The sequence below is a fragment of the Oncorhynchus tshawytscha genome, linkage group LG09 (assembly GCF_018296145.1).
Source record: "Oncorhynchus tshawytscha isolate Ot180627B linkage group LG09, Otsh_v2.0, whole genome shotgun sequence".
Classification (NCBI taxonomy): Eukaryota; Metazoa; Chordata; class Actinopteri; order Salmoniformes; family Salmonidae; genus Oncorhynchus; species Oncorhynchus tshawytscha.
This window is the reverse complement of record NC_056437.1, coordinates 21938966-21960573: the sequence shown is the minus strand read 5'-3', so window position 1 is coordinate 21960573 and position 21608 is coordinate 21938966. Positions and strand designations below refer to the sequence as shown.

The 21608-nt window shown below is 44.7% G+C and overlaps 1 protein-coding gene across 2 annotated transcripts; it reads right to left on the bottom strand.

Annotated features, from left to right (window-relative positions):
- Window positions 1–1629: 1629 nt before the first annotated feature.
- foxred1 (FAD-dependent oxidoreductase domain containing 1) lies at window positions 1630–19782 on the bottom strand. Of its 2 annotated transcripts, none has more exons than XM_024431230.2 (11): window positions 19488–19782; window positions 14555–14688; window positions 13895–14005; window positions 13304–13422; window positions 12302–12396; window positions 4543–4644; window positions 4344–4420; window positions 3679–3839; window positions 3321–3450; window positions 2941–3042; window positions 1630–2645 (listed from the first exon to the last, which is right to left on the bottom strand). In XM_024431230.2, the coding sequence occupies exons 1-11, from the start codon at window positions 19627–19629 to the stop codon at window positions 2391–2393; spliced, it is 1428 nt and encodes a 475-aa protein (XP_024286998.1). In that variant the 5' UTR covers window positions 19630–19782; the 3' UTR covers window positions 1630–2390. The 2 variants fall into 2 exon arrangements, with proteins under 2 accessions (XP_024286998.1, XP_024286997.1); XM_024431229.2 differs by having other exon boundaries at window positions 14468–14688; window positions 19488–19780.
- Between the last annotated feature and the right edge of the window lie 1826 nt (window positions 19783–21608).

The following is a 21608-nucleotide window of genomic DNA, read 5'->3' as shown; positions in this document are numbered from 1 at the left end:
CCTAAATGTAGGCTAATTTTGGTGGGCGGCAATGAGGTAAATTGATATGCCATTGCACATAGATTTTGAAATTGAAGCCATGGGTTTCTAAACTAGTTCATTTTACTATTGATCACAAGTGTTAACTTTTTTTATACAAACACATGCGATGCGGTAAAGACGTCAATAGATTGACGTTTTTACTGCATCAAACATGTACAGTTGAAGTAGGAAGTTTACATACTTATATTGGAGTCTCAAACTGATTTTTCAACCGCTCCACAAATTTCTTGTGAACAAAGTATAGTTTTGGCAAGTCGGTTAGGACATCTACTTTGCATGACAAGTAATTTTCCCAACAATTGTTTAGACAGATTATTTCATTGTATTACAATTCCAGTGGGTCAGAAGTTGACATACACTAAGGTGCCTGTGCCTTTAAACAGCTTGGAAAATTCCAGAAAATTATGTCATGGCTTTAGAAGCTTCTGATAGGCTAATTGACATCATTTGAGTCAATTGAAGGTGTACCTGTGGATGTATTTCAAGGCCTACCGTCAATCTCAGTGCCTCTTTGCTTGATATCATGGGAAAATCAGCAAAGATTTTTTTGGAGACCTCCACAAGTCTGGTTCATCCTTGGGAGCAATTTCCAAATGCCTGAAGGTATCACGTTCATCTGTACAAACAATAGTACGCAAGTATAAACACCATGGGACCACGCAGCCATCATACCGCTCAGGAAGGAGATGCGTTCGGTCTCCTAGAGATGAATGTAGTTTGGTGCAAAAAAGCGCAAATCAATCCCAGAACAACAGCAAAGGACCTTGTGAAGATGCTGGAGGAAACAGGTACAGAATTATCTATATCCACAGTAAAAACCAGTCCTATATAGACATAACCTGTATGGCCGCTCAGCAAGGAAGAAGCCACTGCTCCAAAACCGGCAAAAAAAAGCCAGATTACGGTTTGCAACTGCACATGGGGACAAAGAACATCTTTTTTGGAGAAATGTCTTCTGGTCTGATGAAACAAAAATATAACTGTTTAGCCATAATAACCATCATTATGTTTGGAGGAAAAAGGGGAGGAGAGGCTTGCAAACCAAAGAACACCACCCCAACCATGAAGCACGGGGGTGGCAGCATCATGTTGTGGGGGTGCTTTGCTGCATGAGGGACTGGTGCACTTCACAAAATAGATGGCATCATGAGGAAAGGAAAATTATGTGGATATATTGAAGCAACATCTCAAGACATCAGTCAGGAAGTTAAAGCTTGGTCGCAAATGGGTCTTCCAAATGGACAATGACCCCAAGCATACTTCCAAAGTTGTGGCAAAATGGCTTAAGGACAACAAAGTCAAGGTATTGGAGTGGCCATCACAAAGCCCTGACCTCAATCCTATAGAAAATGTGTGGGCAGAACTGAAAAAGCATGTGCGAGCAAGGAGGCCTACAAACCTGACTCAGTTACACCAGCTCTGTCAGGAGGAATGGGACAAAATTTACCCAACTTATTGTGGAAGGCTATCCAAAATGTTTGCCCCAAATTTAAAAGGCAACGCTACCAAATACTAATTCAGTAAACTTCTGACCCACTGGGAATGTGATGAAAGAAATAAAAGCTGAAGTAAGTCACTCTCCTATTATTCTGACAGTTCATTCTTAAAATAAAGTGGTGATTCTGACTGACCTAAGACAGGGAATTTTTACGAGGATTAAATGTCAGGAATTAAACTTCCAACTTCACTTTTTCTTATACAAATACAATTGAATGCTTACGTGATCAAGAGTAAAGTGACATGTCTAGGTTAAATAAAATAAAAAAGATGCATAATCAAACCATTCAATACAGGTTTACCATCAGAGGAATGGAAATTACTCCAATATCCAACTAAAAGCCTTTCTAATTGTGCTAACGCATTGTATGTCAGTACCTTATTCTTTGTACAGTAGGTTAGATATTGGGCATCCTAAATTCCATGCTTACTTTAGAAGTCCATGTTTGCTGTCAAGGCTCTTTCTTCTACCCTCTTCTCTTCCTCATCCCACAAAGTCCCTCACTCGTTCCTGAGATGCATTTCTGACGCATCCCATTTTTTCCCATTCAGTCTTGCGGTCGGAGTTCTGAGCACTCCCAAGCAATGGGTGACTGTGTTTAAGTGCAAAGCACTTTGGCTGAGGCCGCTGCCATGTGGTCTCACCGGTAGACCACAGAATTGAGCTTGTGAAATGTGCAGTTACTCCCTCATGCACTTTAGAGAATAAATTAATAGGACACCATTCACCTTACCAGAAACTTTGGCAAACTCTTCTTTCAAGACCATATTTCCCACAAGACTGTAGAATGCGACAAGGCATTCCTCTTTCCACTCTTTCCTCCCTTCGTAAAAATGTCAGACTCTCCCTCTCAGACAATGTTCCTCTCTAATATGGGTTCCTTGGTCATGATGCGTTTGAAGCTGAAGGCGCTCAGGTCCAGGGTCTTGAAGCCCCCGTCCAGGATGAGTTCGGCCATGGCGCGACCTATTGCCGGCGAGTGCTGCAGCCCGTGCCCACTGAAGCCTGTGGCAAAGAACATGTTGTTGACCAGCGGGTGCATGCCCACGATGCCGTTCTGGTCAAAGGTGTTGTAGTCGTAGAAGCCGGCCCATGCGCTCTTCACCTGAAAGGAGTGATGCGAGACGAATGTTAAAATTTGAGGGATAGACGTTATTGGCAATGATATGGAGCTAATTCGAAAGCAGCAAAGGACAAAAGCAGAAACAGTAGCAATAGATTTATCAACTGACTTTCCCAATGAAAAGGGAAAGTTAATTAGAGCATATGGATTGTCCCACCCTGTTTATAACATTTGGTGCCTACTGAACACAACCTAGTTTTCAGAGGCGAGGAAGGTTGCAACCATTATGACCCATATTACTATGTAATTCTATGGTTGCAATGTCACATCAATTTACCTTGAGGCACTCAAAGGCAGGGACCCGGTGGGCCAAATGAGGCCAGATGTTCTGGAAGAACTGGTGGTCCACCTCCAGGTTATTGGTCTCTGGCTCTTCTTCCTGATGGGGTTGCAAATAATGAAGACCACTTCCCAGACTCTTGGGGCAAGTTCAGAGCAAAGACGGGGGAAAGGAGAAATCCCTCAACCAAAAACTAAATTGGTTGAGTTCTGACTCAAAACATTTTCTCCCATTTGAGCTTACTGAATGCTGTTTATTTAACCATTATTCGAGGTTACCCTAATTTAAAATCTAGATAATTTTTGGAAAAGTGACCTTGTCAGTTGACTCAGGGTTCCAAAATTAAGTTAGAGGAATAGGGCAATCCTCTTCCTCACCTCTTCTGGTGACATCCCAGCAATGTAGTTTCCTCCCAGCCCCTCTCGTCTGAAGTATACTCCAGAGTAGTCTACGAGGAAGGGAGTGTCCAGTCCTGGCCCGTTTGGACAGTGGACCACATAGATGAACCTAGACGAAGACCCACAACAAATACGCTGATATATTAGACAGTACCACAAACACATAATACACAGAGACCTAATATAGTTAGCATTTCTCCCCGGAGTAGCCTGTGAATATTATATCAGTGTTATGACCGATACCAATAAGGGCTGAAAGAAAGCTAGCCGTCAGCAACATGGTGATTTTTTTCTGACAAATGCAGTACAACGGGGGGTGGTCCTCTATCCAACGCACCTTTTCCTAGGCTCCACGGGTAGCGGGATTCCAGAGATGGTGTCTTTCGGGCCGAGCCCGATGCCCATCATCTCTGCCACCTTACCGGAGAGGGCCCCTGCAGCGTTCACCACGATGGCACACTCCACAGGCTGGTACTCCAGACTGTTGGGCATCTGGACCTACTCAAGTCACCAGGGACAGACAATTAGGAAGGGACCATAACGGTAGAGAGGTCCTAGCTACTGTGAGCTGGGTTGCGTTCAGTAGGGACATTGAAATGGGGCGGAATTACTTGAACACGTCCAAATTACTGTAAAATACAGATTGTTGTCCCCTATGATGAAATTGGGGAGGGGACTGTGGATCAGTCTCTGTTTGTCCATTAGTCACAAACTTGGGTGAATGATGTGTCTTGCCAGAGACCCGGCATCATTCGTGGGGGATGATGTTTACTGTTGCAGAATGTTTTGCCCGACTCAGTTTTTTTCCCTTTCAACCCTGTGTTGATTAACTGAAGTGAGGATCTGGGTGTTAATCTTAAGATGTTGATTCAGTAATGAGTTTCTGATCTGCACACAATTCGTTTTCCCTCAAAACACAGGAGATCAAGGGAAACACAGCAACTGAATTAGAGTTAATGTTTACTGAAACATGTCCTTGCACAAATCAGGAGTCATACTTACATTAGCATATTTGATTCTCCTGAAATCCACCTTGTCTCCTTCTGCAGTAGTCATTGTGTTTGTGGTGTAACTAAAACCTGAAATGCAGCATCGCCAAAATCATCAATATACAGCTTGGATAGATTACAGAGCCAAGCTAAACCAGTGTGTACATGGCTTGTCTGTTCCACAATGCTGTGATATTGGCACAAGCACAAACCTGTGACTTCTCCAAAGCACTGGTAGACCCCCATGGAGATGGCCTTCCGTCTGAAAGCGTTCAACAGCATCCAGGGGTCGAACCAGCCCTCGTTCTCCAGCCCTGGGTGTAAAAAGGGCAAAGGGATGAGGTGACGTTGTAAAAGTAGAGGTCATTTGGGAGAAGAGACAGTTTATGCTTAACCCAGAAAGGAAGTCATTTAATTGGTTCTAGCCAGCAAAATTATGGGGCGTGTCTGTGCAAGGTTGCAATTTATTGATGGATTGCATTTTTCCACAAGCAGTGTGTGAGGACACTAACAGGATTATCTTGTTTATTATCTTGTTTATCGGCCGGCCCCAGCCTCGAACTCAGGCCCTGTGTGTAGCTAACTGATCCTCTCTGCCCATTCATCGCCATTTACCCGTTGTTGTCTTAGCTCTCTCAAGCAACACCTGTGATTGCTTTATGCCTCTCTCTAATGTCAATATGCCTTTTATACTGTTGTTTAGGGTAGCTCTCATTGTTTTATTTTACTGCAGAGCCCCTAGCCCCCCTGTCATAATATTCAGGTCTATGTCCAAACAGTTTGAGCTTCTACTTTTAAAAGTCAAATCAAAATCAAATCAAATTTTATTTGTCACATACACATGGTTAGCAGATGTTAATGCGAGTGTAGCGAAATGCTTGTGCTTCTAGTTCCGACAATGCAGTAATAACCAACAAGTAATCTAACTAACAATTTCAAAACTACTGTCTTATACACAGTGTAAGGGGATAAAGAATATGTACATAAAGATATATGAATGAGTGATGGTACAGAGCAGCATAGGCAAGATACAGTAGCTGATAGAGTACAGTATATACATATGAGATGAGTATGTAAACAAAGTGACATAGTTAAAGTGGCTAGTGATACATGTATTACATAAGGATGCAGTCGATGATATAGAGTACAGTATCTACGTATGCATATGAGATGAATAATGTAGGGTATGTAAACATTATATAAGGTAGCATTGTTTAAAGTGGCTAGTGATATATTTACATTTCCCATCAATTCCCATTATTAAAGTGGCTGGAGTTGAGTCAGTGTCAGTGTCAGTGTGTTGGCAGCAGCCACTCAATGTTAGTGGTGGCTGTTTAACAGTCTGATGGCCTTGAGATAGAAGCTGTTTTTCAGTCTCTCGGTTCCAGCTTTGATGCACCTGTACTGACCTCGCCTTCTGGATGATAGCGGGGTGAACAGGCAGTGGCTCGGTGGTTGATGTCCTTGATGATCTTTATGGCCTTCCTGTAACATCGGGTGGTGTAGGTGTCCTGGAGGGCAGGTAGTTTGCCCCCGGTGATGCGTTGTGCAGACCTCACTACCCTCTGGAGAGCCTTACGGTTGAGGGCGGAGCAGTTGCCGTACCAGGCGGTGATACAGCCCGCCAGGATGCTCTCGATTGTGCATCTGTAGAAGTTTGTGAGTGCTTTTGGTGACAAGCCGAATTTCTTCAGCCTCCTGAGGTTGAAGAGGCGCTGCTGCGCCTTCTTCACGATGCTGTCTGTGTGAGTGGACCAATTCAGTTTGTCTGTGATGTGTATGCCGAGGAACTTAAAACTTGCTACCCTCTCCACTACTGTTCCATCGATGTGGATAGGGGGTGTTCCCTCTGCTGTTTCCTGAAGTCCACAATCATCTCCTTAGTTTTGTTGACGTTGAGTGTGAGGTTATTTTCCTGACACCACACTCCGAGGGCCCTCACCTCCTCCCTGTAGGCCGTCTCGTCGTTGTTGGTAATCAAGCCTACCACTGTTGTGTCGTCCGCAAACTTGATGATTGAGTTGGAGGCGTGAGTGGCCACGCAGTCGTGGGTGAACAGGGAGTACAGGAGAGGGCTCAGAACGCACCCTTGTGGGGCCCCAGTGTTGAGGATCAGCGGGGAGGAGATGTTGTTGCCTACCCTCACCACCTGGGGGCGGCCCGTCAGGAAGTCCAGTACCCAGTTGCACAGGGCGGGGTCGAGACCCAGGGTCTCGAGCTTGATGACGAGCTTGGAGGGTACTATGGTGTTGAATGCCGAGCTGTAGTCGATGAACAGCATTCTCACATAGGTATTCCTCTTGTCCAGATGGGTTAGGGCAGTGTGCAGTGTGGTTGAGATTGCATCGTCTGTGGACCTATTTGTGCGGTAAGCAAATTGGAGTGGGTCTAGGGTGTCAGGTAGGGTGGAGGTGATATGGTCCTTGACTAGTCTCTCAAAGCACTTCATGATGACGGATGTGAGTGCTACGGGGCGGTAGTCGTTTAGCTCAGTTACCGTAGCTTTCTTGGGAACAGGAACAATGGTGGCCCTCTTGAAGCATGTGGGAACAGCAGACTGGTATAGGGATTGATTGAATATGTCCGTAAACACACCGGCCAGCTGGTCTGCGCATGCTCTGAGGGCGCGGCTGAGGATGCCGTCTGGGCCTGCAGCCTTGCGAGGGTTAACACGTTTAAATGTCTTACTCACCTCGGCTGCAGTGAAGGAGAGACCGCATGTTTTCATTGCAGGCCGTGTCAGTGGCACTGTATTGTCCTCAAAGCGGGCAAAAAAGTTATTTAGTCTGCCTGGGAGCAAGACATCCTGGTCCGTGACTGGGCTGAATTTCTTCCTGTAGTCCGTGATTGACTGTAGACCCTGCCACATGCCTCTTGTGTCCGAGCCGTTGAATTGAGATTCTACTTTCTCTGTACTGACGCTTAGCTTGTTTAATAGCCTTGCGGAGGGAATAGCTGCACTGTTTGTATTCAGTCATGTTACCAGACACCTTGCCCTGATTAAAAGCAGTGGTTCGCGCTTTCAGTTTCACACGAATGCTGCCATCAATCCACGGTTTCTGGTTAGGGAATGTTTTAATCGTTGCTATGGGAACGACATCTTCAACGCATGTTCTAATGAACTCGCACACCGAATCAGCGTATTCGTCAATGTTGTTGTCTGACGCAATACGAAACATATCCCAGTCCACGTGATGGAAGCAGTCTTGGAGTGTGGAATCAGCTTGGTCGGACCAGCGTTGGACAGACCTCAGCGTGGGAGCTTCTTGTTTTAGTTTCTGTCTGTAGGCAGGGATCAACAAAATGGAGTCGTGGTCAGCTTTTCCGAAAGGGGGACGGGGCAGGGCCTTATATGCGTCGCGGAAGTTAGAGTAACAATGATCCAAGGTCTTTCCACTGTTGCCGTTTGTTATAGATCCCCCTCAGCTCCCAGCTGTGCCCTGGACACCATATTTGAATTGATTACCCCCCCATCTATCTTCAGAGTTCGTACTGTTCGGTGACCTAAACTGGGTTATGCTTAACACCCCAGCCGTCCTACAATCTAAGCTAGATGCCCCCCATCTCACACAAATTATCAAGGAACCTACCAGGTACAACCCGAAATCTAACCATGGGCACCCTCATAGATATCATCCTGACCAACTTGCCCTCTAAATACACCTCTGCTGTTTTCAACCAGGATCTCAGTGATCACCGCCTCATTGCCTGCGTCCGTTATGGGTCCACGGTCAAACGACCACCCCTCATCACTGTCAAACGCTCCCAAAAACACTTCTGCGAGCAGTCCTTTCTAATCGACTTGGCCCGGGTATCCTGAAAGGATATTGACCTCATCCCATCAGTAGAGGATGCCTGGTTGTCCTTTAAGTGTTTTCCTCTCCATCTTAAATAAGCATGCCCCTTTCAAAAAAATGTAGAACTAAGAACAGATATAGCCCCTGTTCACTCCAGGCTTGACTGCCCTTGACCAGCACAAAAACATCCTGTGGCGTACTGCACTAGCATCGAATAGTCCCCGCGATATGCAACTTTTCAGGGAAGTCAGGAACCAATATACACAGTCAGTTAGGAAAGCATTTCTCTACGGCTGGCCATGCTTTCCACTTGACTACCCCAACCAACAGCTCTGCACCCCCCGCAGCAACTGGCCCAAGTCCCCCCGCTTCTCCGTCCCCCAAATCCAGACAGGTGATATTCTGATAGAGCTGCAAAATCTGGATCCCTACAAAATCAGCTGGACTAGACAATCTGGACCCTCTCTTCCGAAAATTATCCGCCGCCATTGTTGCAACCCCTATTACTAGTCTGTTCAACCTCTCTTTCGTATTGTCTGAGATTCCTAAAGATTGGAAAGCGCTCTTCAAAAAGGGGGAGGCACTCTAGACCCAAACTGTTACAGACCTATATCCATCCTGCCATGCCTTTCTAAAGTCTTCGAAAGCCAAGTGAACAAACAGATCACCGACCATTTCGAATCCCACCGTACCTTCTCTGCTATACAATCCGGTTTCGGAGCTGGTCACGGGTGCACATCAGCCACACTCAAGGTCCTAAACGATATAACCGCCACCGATAAAAGACAGTGCAGCAGTCATCATCGACCTGGCCAAGGCTTTCGACTCTGTCAATCACCGCATTCTTATCGGCAGATTCAACAGCCTTGGTTTCTCAAATGACTGCTTCGCCTGGTTCACCAACTACTGCTCAGATAGAGTTCAGTGTGTCAAATCGGAGGGCCTGTTGTTCGGACCTCTGGCAGTCTATGGGGGTGCCACAGGGTTCAATTCTCGGGCCGACTCTTTTCTCTGTATATATCAACGATGTTGCTCTTGCTGCGGGTGCTTCTTTGATCCACCTCTACGCAGACAACACCATTCTGTATACTTCTGGCCCCTCTTTGGACACTGTGTTAACTAACCTCCAGACGAGCTTCAATGCCATACAACACTCCTTCTGTGGCTTCCAACTGCTCTTAAATGCTAGTAAAACAAAATGCATGCTCTTTAACCGATCGCTGCCCGCACCCGCATCACTACTCTGGACGGTTCTGACTTAGAATATGTGGACAACTGTAAATAGCTAGGTGTCTGGCTAGACTATAAACTCTCCTTCCAGACTCACATTAAGCATCCCCAATCCAAAATGTAATCTAGAATCTGCTTCCTATTTTGCAACAAAGCATCCTTCACTCATGCTGCCAAACATACCCTCGTAAAACTGACTATCCTACCGATCCTTGATTTCTGCGATGTCATTTACAAAATAGCCTCCAACACTCTACTCAGCAAATTGGATGCAGTCTATCACAGTGCCATCCGTTTTGTCACCCAAGCACCATATACTACCCACCCCTGCGACCTGTATGCTCTGGTTGGCTGGTCCTCACTACATATTCGTCACCAAACCCACTGGCTCCAGGTCACCTATAAGTCTTTGCCAGGTAAAGCTCCGCCTTATCTCAGCTCACTGGTCACCATAGCAACACCCACCTGTAGCAAACGCTCCAGCAGGTATATTTCACTGGTCTTCCCCAAAGCCAACACTCCCTTTGGCCACCTTTCCTTCCAGTTCTCTGCTGCCAATGACTGGAACGAGTCGCAAAAAAATAAAAAATAAATCGACATAGCTCCCTCACTAACTATAAGCATCAGCTGTCAGAGCAGCTTGCTGATTGCTGCAGCTGTACACAGCCCATCTGTAAATAGCCCATCCAACCAACTACCTGCCTCATCCCATATTTGTTTTTCCTGCTCTTTTGCACACCAGTATTTCTACTTGCACATCCTCATCTGCACATCTATCACTCCAGTGTTAATTGATAAATTGTAATTACTTCGCCACTATGGCCTATTTATTGCCTTATCTCCTTCATTTGCACACTGTATATATATTTTTCTATTGTGTTATTGACTGTGTTTGTTTATCCCATGTGTAACTGTTGTTTTTGTCGCACTGCTTTGCTTTATCTTGGCCAGGTCGCAGTTGTAAATGAGAACTTGTTCTCAACTGGCCTACCTAGTTAAATAACAATTATATTGTTCCACTGATAAGATCAACATTACTGGAAAAGTTATGCAATACATACTCCCTAGTGATCCAGTAGCTTACCCCATTACACTTGTGGGAATTGGCCTATATGGATAGGGATAAATTGAAATGTTTCTTGCATTAGAAATATGGAAGGCATATGCATAACCATATTAGCAATTTAAAGGGAACAGTTAGACTAAAAGTCAGGACAACATTTGACAAGACGGAATCCAAACATGACACTTGATTTGATGTGCATTTTACATTTACTGTACTTTTCACAGCAAACTATAAAGGTGCTTTTTGTTGGTCTCCTAGCTGTGCCATTGTGGTTGTTTTGTTTGGAACACAGTTATGCATCCCCGCCTGTGATCCACAGCCAATGTCCTTCACAATACAACAGGCTCATTATGTTCAGGACAACCCAGGGTATAACGTCATGTCATCTTGTAACTGAACATCAAACATAGTGATTGTAAACGTTGACACTATATTACATGAGTTTTATGATATGGAAATGTGTAATTTGGACTCGGGTGGTTGTCTTGCTTGTATGACATCAAAGCTGTATTTAATAATCCTCAACGTCTCATCTTTCAAAATACATAGAGTCCTTGTAATTTACAACATTTCCTCACTCAGACAAAAAAATTGCATGGGGGCAACTTCTTGTTGCTAGCAGTGCTCAAGTTCAGAATGACTCAGTCAAAACCCATACAGAGCTGTGAAGCAGAGACCCTGAGCTCTGCCCACTGCATTCCAAGTTACGCACTTATCAGTGTCCAAATCTGACATTTTCAACACATATACAGGTATGAGTGTAAAAGGTTCATCAGTGAATTATTTGACAGATGTGTGTCTGGACTGCACTGAAAGCATGCTTCACTGGGTAACAGTACTGAATTTAGAGATACATTGATGAAGACATTGACGAAGACAGGGCGTACAACACTGGCTATACACTCAGGGGCCCCGAGTCACATGGCCGTGGTTTGCTATATAAAGCAGACAGAGGCATTCAGTTACTGTTTGATTGAACATTAGAATGGGCAACACGAGTGACCTAAGCAACTTTGAGCGTGGCGTGATCGTTGTGCCATGCGCACCGGTTCCAGTATCTCAAACAGCCGGGCCTCCTGGGCTTCTCATGCACGACAGTGTCCAGGGTTTACCAAGAATGGCGCGACAAACCATTAACATCCAGTCAGCGGCAGTCCTGTGGGGGCGAAAACAGCTTGTTGATGAGAGGTCGAAGGAGAATGGCAAGAATCGTGCAAGCTAACAGGGAAATAACAGCTATGTACAACAGTGGTGTGCAGAAAGGCATCTCGCTAACGCACAACTTGTCGGTCCTTGTCACAGATGGTCCACAGCAGCAGACAACCAACACCCGGGATAAACTCCTATCAGCTAAAAACAAGAAGAAGCGGCTCAACCAACAATGGACAATTGAGGAGTGGAAAAACATTGCCTGGACTGACAAATCCCGGTTCCTGTTGTGTCATGCTGATGGCAGAGTCCCTACCTGTCTGCTGTCAACGGTACAGGCTGGTGGAGGTGGTATAATGGTGTGGGGAATGTTTTCCTGGCACACGTTAGGTTACTTGATAACTGAGCAAAGTTTGAACGTTTCCGACACCTTCTAGAATCCATGCCCCAGAGAATTCTGGCTGTTCTGGAGGCAAAGGGGGATCCGACCTAGTACTAGTTGGGTGTAACTATTAAGCTGGCCACTGCGTGTATATTACAAATGTTCAGAAATGTTGAATATATTGCTTATTGGATCTGTCATTGCACCAAGACTGTATATGCTCCATTTGCTTTAAAGAAGACAATGTTCATTGTCTTATTGTTGCATGGACCCAGATTATGCCACCTTAATCATTTCAGGTAATACTATCTCGTCCGTCACTTAGAACAACGAAGATCTGTACTCACCATATGAAGCCAGCACTACTCCATCAGTGTTGATCCATGGACATTTCTCCTTTAGTTGTGTAGGTGAAAGAAGAGAGACTTTTGCTCCAGCATACCTGATTTGGAATTAAAATGAATAGCATTTGTCAAAAAACGGCCTGGTACGGCAACTGCTCCGCCCACAACCGTAAGGCTCTCCAGAGGGTAGTGAGGTCTGCACAACGCATCACCGGGGGCAAACTACCTGCCCTCCAGGACACCTACACCACCCGATGTTACAGGAAGGCCATAAAGATCATCAAGGACATCAACCACCCGAGCCACTGCCTGTTCACCCCGCTATCATCCAGAAGGCGAGGTCAGTACAGGTGCATCAAAGCTGGGACCGAGAGACTGAAAAACAGCTTCTATCTCAAGGCCATCAGACTGTTAAACAGCCACCACTAACATTGAGTGGCTGCTGCCAACACACTGACACAACTCCAGCCACTTTAATAATGAGAATTGATGGGAAATGATGTAAATATATCACTAGCCACTTTAAACAATGCTACCTTATATAATGTCACTTACCCTACATTATTCATCTCATATGCATACGTATATACTGTACTCTATATCATCGACTGCATCCTATGTAATACATGTATCACTAGCCACTTTAACTATGCCACTTTGTTTACATACTCATCTCATATGTATATACTGTACTCGATACCATCTACTGTATCTTGCCTATGCTGCTCTGTACCATCACTCATTCATATATCCTTATGTACATATTCTTTAACCCCTTACACTGTGTATAAGACAGTAGTTTTGGAATTGTTAGCTAGATTACTTGTTGGTTATTACTGCATTGTCGGAACTAGAAGCACAAGCATTTCGCTACACTCGCATTAACATCTGCTAACCATGTGTATGTGACAAATAAAATTTGATTTGATTTGAGGTTCCATTTAAATATTTGCATGATGGGATATTTGTGTGTATGGTGCATAAGTGTAGGGTACAAGTGTTTACCTTTGGGTGCTGTAGTTTTCTTCCATGATATGAGCCACTTTTTCACTGGCCAGAAAAAGATATCCGGAGTGGTTAAACTGCAGGTCCACGGGGTCGTCATTCAGCACACTCAAGTGTTCCTGAGAAGGCACAACAAACTGTCAATCACTTTACACTGAAACAATAAATAAAACACTTCAACAGGTCTAAGGAATGCCATAAACAAATGTATAGTTGTCACCATCATGCCAAGCTGCAAAGACAGAAGTATCACAATATCGCCCTAAAAAAATGTTTAACTATCCCTAACCTTATGCTTAATAACCCAAACCTTAAATGAAGAACAAAAAACACATTTTTGTGTATTCAGGAAGCAGCTAATAGGGATCCAATAATAGCTACAAATTGTACATGTTGACTGCAGCTTGGCCATATATTGACAGGGAAATGGTCAACTGTATTATGAGTAAATAATCTGACACTAGCTGGTGGTCACAGTGACCCAATGGCTGATACTAGCTGGTGGTCACAGTGACCCAATGGCTGATACTAGCTGGTGGTCACAGTGACCCAATGGCTGATACTAGCTGGTGGTCAGTGTCAGTGACGTACATTGATGTTCCTCATGAAGTCAGCCGAGGCCATGGACAGGTGGATGTTCTCTGGCAAGGAGAACTGCTGTCGAATCCCCCCAGCAGACAGCACCGTGGAGGCCTGGGAGTACTGGAGACAGGGAGATAGAAGATACAGATTAACACCTAGATTCAGTCCGTGCACTACTGTGTTAGTGTAGCAGTCCTTTAATGATTTGACGAGCATCTGATCTATGACTTAAGAGTCCAGTCTCTGTTTATACTTGGTCATCAAGGAAAGGTGATATGGAAAGGAACATTTCAGAGACCATTAGGACAGCCCCAAGCCTGAGGGTGCAACCCAATAATGTAATTTTCTACTGAAATGTGCACTTGTTTACTACTTCCCACAAATCTAAAAGCATTGGATTGATAGAGGCATGGGTACAGGGAGTTTCCACCATATTCTTATGCCAGTCATGTCCTTTAAAACCAGTGAAGGGAAGTGAACAAGTGCACACAGAGACAGGAGAGATTAATGGAACATTGCTTGAGCTTCAAATGTATTCAGTCGACGTGAGTGAGGTCACGTGACACAGCCTAGGCCACTCACAGTGGGGTCCCTCTCAACCACCAGCACCCGCACCCCATCCCGAATCATCTCTTTCTGCTTCAGCCAATAGGCAATGGACCAACCCACCACGCCACCTCCTACGATCACGATGTCCGCCCTCTCAGGGGGGAGTGAGGAGTTCTTCTCAAACGGAGTCCAGTCACTGCCAGGCATGGCGTCTGCCGCTTTCTCCCTGAACGCTTTGAACTGGTTCTCGAGATCTGTGTTGAGAAATGTATTGTTATTTCTATTAGGACGTAAGGCACTCTAAATTTGTCATTCTAGTTATCTGGTTGTAACTACGAAAGTGACTTAATTCTCATATCTGGCCGCAGAGGTACTTTATGGTAATACATGACATTCACACCAACTACAAGAAGAATTTCAACATGTTACAGACAGTTATTTTTACCTTTCAGATATACACTGCTCAAAAAAATAAAGGGAACACTAAAATAACACATCCTAGATCTGAATGAATGAAATATTCTTATTAAATACTTTTTTCTTTACATAGTTGAATGTGCTGACAACAAAATCACACAAAAATTATCAATGGAAATCAAATTTATCAACCCATGGAGGTCTGGATTTGGAGTCACACTCAAAATTAGTGGAAAACCACACTACTGGCTGTTCCATCTTTGATGTAATGTCCTTAAAACAAGTCAAAATGAGGCTCAGTAGTGTGTGTGGCCTCCACGTGCCTGTATGACCTCCCTACAACGCCTGGGCATGCTCCTGATGAGGTGGCGGATGGTCTCCTGAGGGATCTCCTCCCAGACCTGGACTAAAGCATCCGCCAACTCCTGGACAGTCTGTGGTGCAACGTGGCATTGGTGGATGGAGCGAGACATGATATCCCAGATGTGCTCAATTGGATTCAGGTCTGGGGAATGGGCGGGCCAGTCCATAGCATCAATGCCTTCCTCTTGCAGGAACTGCTGACACACTCCAGCCACATGAGGTCTAGCATTGTCTTGCATTAGGAGGAACCCAGGGCCAACCGCACCAGCATATGGTCTCACAAGGGGTCTGAGGATCTCATCTCGGTACCTAATGGCAGTCAGGCTACCTCTGGCGAGCACATGGAGGGCTCTGCGGCCCCCCAAAGAAATGCCACCCCACACCATGACTGACCCACCACCAAACCGGTCATGCTGGAGGATGTTGCAGGCAGCAGAACATTCTCCACGGCGTCTCCAGACTCTGTCACGTGCTCAGTGTGAACCTGCTTTCATCTGTGAAGAGCACAGGGCGCCAGTGGCGAATTTGCCAATCTTGGTGTTCTCTGGCAAATGCCAAACGTCCTGCACGGTATTGGGCTGTAAGCACAACCCCCACCTGTGGACGTCAGGCCATCATACCACCCTCATGGAGTCTGTTTCTGACCATTTGAGCAGACACATGCACATTTGTGGCCTACTGGAGGTCATTTTGCAGGGCTCTGGCAGTGCTCCTCCTGCACAAAGGCGGAGGTAGCGGTCCTGCTGCTGGGTTGTTGCCCTCCTACGGCCTCCTCCATTTCTCATGATGTACTGGCCTGTCTCCTGGTAGCGCCTCCATGCTCTGGACACTACGCCGACAGACACAGCAAACCTTCTTGCCACAGCTCGCATTGATGTGCCATCCTGGATGATCTGCACTACCTGAGCCACTTGTGTGTGTTGTAGACTCCGTCTCATGCTACCACTAGAGTGAAAGCACCGCCAGCATTCAAAAGTGACCAAAACATCAGCCAGGAAGCATAGGAACTGAGAAGTGGTCACCACCTGCAGAACCACTCCTTTATTGGGGGTGTCTTGCTAATTGCCTAGAATTTCCACCTGTTGTCTACTCTATTTGCACAACAGCATGTGACATTTATTGTCAATCAGTGTTGCTTCCTAAGTGGAGAGTTTGATTTGACAGAAGTGTGATTGACTTGGAGTTACATTGTGTTGTTTAAGTGTTCCCTTTATTTTTTTGAGCAGTGTAATTTCAAATTCAGGGTTTACCATACAAAAATTATGTAAGGGAGTCACTTCAACACAATGTCAACAAAAAGTATATTATAGCAAACTGCACAAAATTTCAACAATCAAAATGCATGTAGTAGTTCAACTTCTATAGAGGAATATGAAATGTCATAAACTACTTTGCTACAGTGGGGAGAACAAGTATTTGATAACCTGCAAAACCGGCAGTGTTTCCTACTTACAAAGCATGTAGAGGTCTGTACTTTTTATCATAGAAAATTCATCCAGAAAATCATTGTATGATTTTTAAGAAATTAATTTGCATTTTATTGCATGACATTAGTATTTGATACATCAGAAAAGCAGAACTTAATATTTGGTACAGAAACCTTTGTTTGCAATTACAGAGATCATACGTTTTCTGTAGTTCTTGACCAGGTTTGCACACACTGCAGCAGGGATTTTGACCCACTCCTCCATACAGACCTTCTCCAGATCCTTCGGGTTTCGGGGCTGTCGCTGGGCAATACAGACTTTCAGCTCCCTCCAAAGGTCTTCTATTGGGTTCAGGTCTGGAGACTGGCTTGGCCACTCCAGGACCTTGAGATGCTTCTTACGGAGCCACCCCTTAGTTGCCCTGGCTGTGTGTTTCAGGTCGTTGTCATGCTGGAAGACCCAGCCACGACCCATCTTCAATGCTCTTACTGAGGGAAGGAGGTTGTTGGTCAAGATCTCGCAATACATGGCCCCATCCATCTTCCCCTCAATACGGTGCAGTCGTCCTGTCCCCTTTGCAGAAAAGCATCCCCAAAGAATGATGTTTCCACCTCCATTCTTCACGGTTGGGATGGTGTTCTTGGGGTTGTACTCATCCTTCTTCTTCCTCCAAACACTGCGAGTGGAGTTTAGACCAAAAAGCTCTACTTTTTGTCTCATCAGACCACATGACCTTCTCCCATTCCTCCTCTGGATCATCCAGATGGTCATTGGCAAACTTCAGACGGGCCTGGACATGCGCTGGCTTGAGCAGGGGGACCTTGCATGCGCTGCAGGATTTTAATCCATGACGGCGTAGTGTGTTACTAATGGTTTTCTTTGAGACTGTGGTCCCAGCTCTCTTCGGGTCACTGACCAGGTCATGCCGTGTAGTTCTGGGCTGATCCCTCACCTTCCTCATGATCATTGATGCCCCACGAGGTGAGAGATCTTGCATGGAGCCCCAGACCGAGGGTGAATGACCGTCATCTTGAACTTCTTCCATTTTCTAATAATTGTGCCAACAGTTGTTGCCTTCTCACCAAGCTGCTTGCCTATTGTCCTGTAGCCCATCCCAGCCTTCTGCAGGTCTACAATTGTATCCCTGATGTCCTTACACAGCTCTCTGGTCTTGGCCATTGTGGAGCGGTTGGAGTCTGTTTGATTGAGTGTGTGGACAGGTGTCTTTTATACAGGTAACGAGTTCAAACAGGTGCAGTTAATACAGGTAATGAGTGGAGAACAGGCGGGCTTCTTAAAAAGTAAAACGAACAGGTCTGTGAGAGCCGGAATTCTTACTGGTTGGTAGGTGATCAAATACCTATGTCATACAATAAAATGCAAATTAATTACTTAAAAATCATACAATGTGATTTTCTGGATTTTTGTTTTAGATTCCATCTCTCACAGTTGAAGTGTACCTATGATAAAAATGACAGACCTCTACATGCTTTGTAAGTAGGAAAACCTGCAAAATCGGCAGTGTATAAAATACTTGTTCTCCCCACTGTAAGTTAGCTAACTAGGTAGGACGCGTGGCAAACCGTCATTGAGTCCCACCTGTTTTGAGCCCCATATACAGTGCCTTGCGAAAGTATTCGGCCCCCTTGAACTTTGCGACCTTTTGCCACATTTCAGGCTTCAAACAAAGATATAAAACTGTATTTTTTTGTGAAGAATCAACAACAAGTGGGACACAATCATGAAGTGGAACGACATTTATTGGATATTTCAAACTTTTTTAACAAATCAAAAACTGAAAAATTGGGCGTGCAAAATTATTCCCTCAGTTTTTGATTTGTTAAAAAAGTTTGAAATATCCAATAAATGTCGTTCCACTTCACGATTGTTTTCACCAACGCAGTACTGTAAACATATTTCGTGGCAGGTGTGTGCTTGTTTGCCAACTTTTTTTGTACAGCTTTGACAGTGCTACTGACAGTAGTGCTGGCACATGCAAATTCATCATACACAACATTCTATAATGGAATAGTGTTATTTGACGTGTCAAATTAAACAAGTTTATTTAATGCATCAAAGTGTTACATGACATATCTTTTTTTGACACACAAAGATCCAAACTGTGTTCAATGTGCCTTTGGGTCTATTTTCACCTACTGTTCAATCAAATGTATTTATAAAGCCCTTCTTACATCAGCTGATGTCACAAAATGCAGTACAGAAACCCAGCCTAAAACCCCAAACAGCAAGCAATGCATGTGTTCTAACTTGGTGGTGCACATGTAGCCTATAACCTGTTTTAAAGAAAGTCATTGTCTGTGAACTTTCATTGTCTGTTTATATGCCCCCTTTATTTATCCTGTGGCTCTGACTTGTTGTACAGGGGGTACACTAAGAACGGCCCATGCTCTGAATTCTATAGCTGTACAAAGTTATGACTACGTCAGTAGTCGCCCGCTCATTAATGTCTAAATCGAAATGACGGACTGCCTCTTATCGCCCCCCTTACGCCATCGTTTGTACATCTCGATTGTCAGTAGAAACCACATTTGTTTACGCAAGTCAGCTATGATTTTTTTTAGTCTGAATGAACTGTTTCGCTGAGAGCCAGGTGTAGCGATGGTAAGATGTTGGAACTGCTGTTGGGACAGCTTTATATAGGCCCAACAGTTTGTGGGCACCGTCTGTCGCCGTTATAGTGCAATTAATGTATTGTTTAATGTTGTGTTGTGGCTTTTCCGGAATGCATCCAACCATTTTTTTGTAGCCCCACCAAAAATGCCATGCTAAAATCGCTACTGGGTAGGACACAAACGCAACAGTGAAAACAAAATTGATTATCTCACCTTTGAAGAAATCATTTTGCACGGGTCTACTAGTGCTGATGTTTCGGGTGCAGAGTCGCATGTGTTTATGGATAAATCGCGAGGAAATATGAATTCCATGAGCGGCACGCGCTGTCATGTGCAGTCCCTTCCACATTGACATTGCTGGAGCTTGATTTCTTCTCTCTAGCAGCACTACTAGCACACTGTAAATGCTAATGTAAGCTAGCTAGCTGGCTTTTGAGCACAGATTCAAAATGGTGTGTTGGCTAACCCTGAAATTAATATTCACTGTCTGGTGCGACACTTCGATTCGACACAACGTGTCGACGTCACAATACCACGTAATGACGTATGACGCTTCGGAAGTGACACAGCCATATAATGAATGCCGCGGTCATGTTCGAGTCGGATTTAGAAAACTTGAAAATGTCTTACTTGCTAACTGGTTGTTACGCCCGTGCGGCGTTCAATTATTCAGAAAGTTGGAAATGCCTGAGTTCCAACTAGCAAGTGAAAGCGGGTATATGACCACCGACCTTCATTTAAAAAAAAATCTAGTGTCAGAGTTCGTAAATTCGTTCTGGAAATCTACTTCGGTGGCGTTCGTAAATTCACTCTTGCTATCTACTACAATTTCAGACCGCTCGTCTGTGTGCCAGAGCGCAGAATAAGGAATTTACGATCGCGCAATATCAGTTGAATATGACATGTTACAGTCACCAACGATCTAGATAACATGAAAACAGCCTAACCAGCTCTGCTAGGCCGAGTAAAATGGTCAGAGTGAGGAGTTCTCTCATTTTTGTCTGGAAGTAGCTTGATTGCTTTTGTGAGGTCAGAACGTTCCGAGAGCGAAACGCTATGAATTTACGAACGCCCCGAGCGCACTCCAGCGTGAATTTACGAACATACCCCTTGGTATGTCTCCTTAGCAACAAGCGGAAAGATGGCTCGGGGCGTAGAGCCACACGGTAGAGGAATGTAATCTCGAATTTGCAGCACACTAGTATGTATGGTTGAGAGAACCTAGTTAGTAGTGCTTGGGAAACCGAGGCTTTCTGAAGGCTTCGGTCGCTTTCACGAAATTGTGGCAAAAAACGGTTCATTATTAGTACACTGAGCGTATTAATGAACGGCTCAGTACTAAAAAAAAGGTGTGAAACGGTGTTGTTCTGCACGACCAGGAATAGCTGTGTTGAGTACGTTTTTAAAGAGGTTCTGGAACGTTTAATTAAACGTCAACCGTACAGAATGACCGGTTGAGAAACGCTGCTCAGCATGGCCACTGCCCTTTAAATACGTCACTGGTTGCTCATGTGACTAATCGCATTTAATTTGAGATTGATGAGGGGGAGGAAAACCATTTCATCCATTTTAGAATAAGGCTGTAAGGTAACAAAATGTGGAAAAAGTCAAGCCGTGTGAATACTTTCCGAAAGCGCTGTATATAGGTAGGGACAAAGTGAGTAAGGAACAGCATATGTAATGAATCAAAGTGCAAAAAGGTTTAATGCAGATAGTCCGGGTAGCTATTGGTTAACTATTTAGCAGTGTTATGGCTTTGTGGTAGAAGCTGTTCAGGGTCCTGTTGGTTCCAGACTTTGTGCATCGGTACTGCTTGCTGTGCAGTAACAGAGAGAACGGTCTATGACTTGGAGTCTTTTTAGGGCCTTCCTTTGACACCGCCTGGTATGATGTGCCCTACGCACTACCCTCTGTAGCGTCTAACGGTCGGATGCCAAGCAGTTTCACAGGTGACATGCTGTTAGAAATAAGTTCCTACTAGCACGTGAACGCAGGAATAGACAAGATTCTCCCACGGGTAATTACCATGGCTGTTCAACTGGATTGTTTCAAGTCGATGTGGTAAATTCCCACTTACAAACACAGCATAAAGGGCACACTCTTGTGCCCAGGCTTTGCTGACGCATGCCAGATCTTGCAATGCCTGGAAAGGTATTTTATGTAACATATACTGTGGTCCACATCATGTTATAGCAATCTGCCAGTCGATGACGTCGTACAAAACCATTGGCTGATGCATGCAACGTCTGAGCAGGGGAACGTGACAAGCCTGTTCAAGAATGTTATGTTATTTTGTGGAAACGTGTCGCTCAGTACAAACCTTCATGCAACGTA

What these genes read in the sequence shown, in the direction of transcription:
- foxred1 (XM_024431229.2), bottom strand. Translation starts at nt 19,629, where the DNA reads ATGTCAATGTGGAAGGGACTGCACATGACAGCGCGTGCCGCTCATGGA. An exon ending in GGAGAATCAAATATGCTAAT is followed by an intron (nt 3,840 to 4,343) that starts GTAAGTATGACT and finishes TGACTTGAGTAG; the next exon opens with GTCCAGATGCCCAACAGTCT. An exon ending in CTGCCTTTGAGTGCCTCAAG is followed by an intron (nt 2,646 to 2,940) that starts GTAAATTGATGT and finishes CACTCCTTTCAG; the next exon opens with GTGAAGAGCGCATGGGCCGG.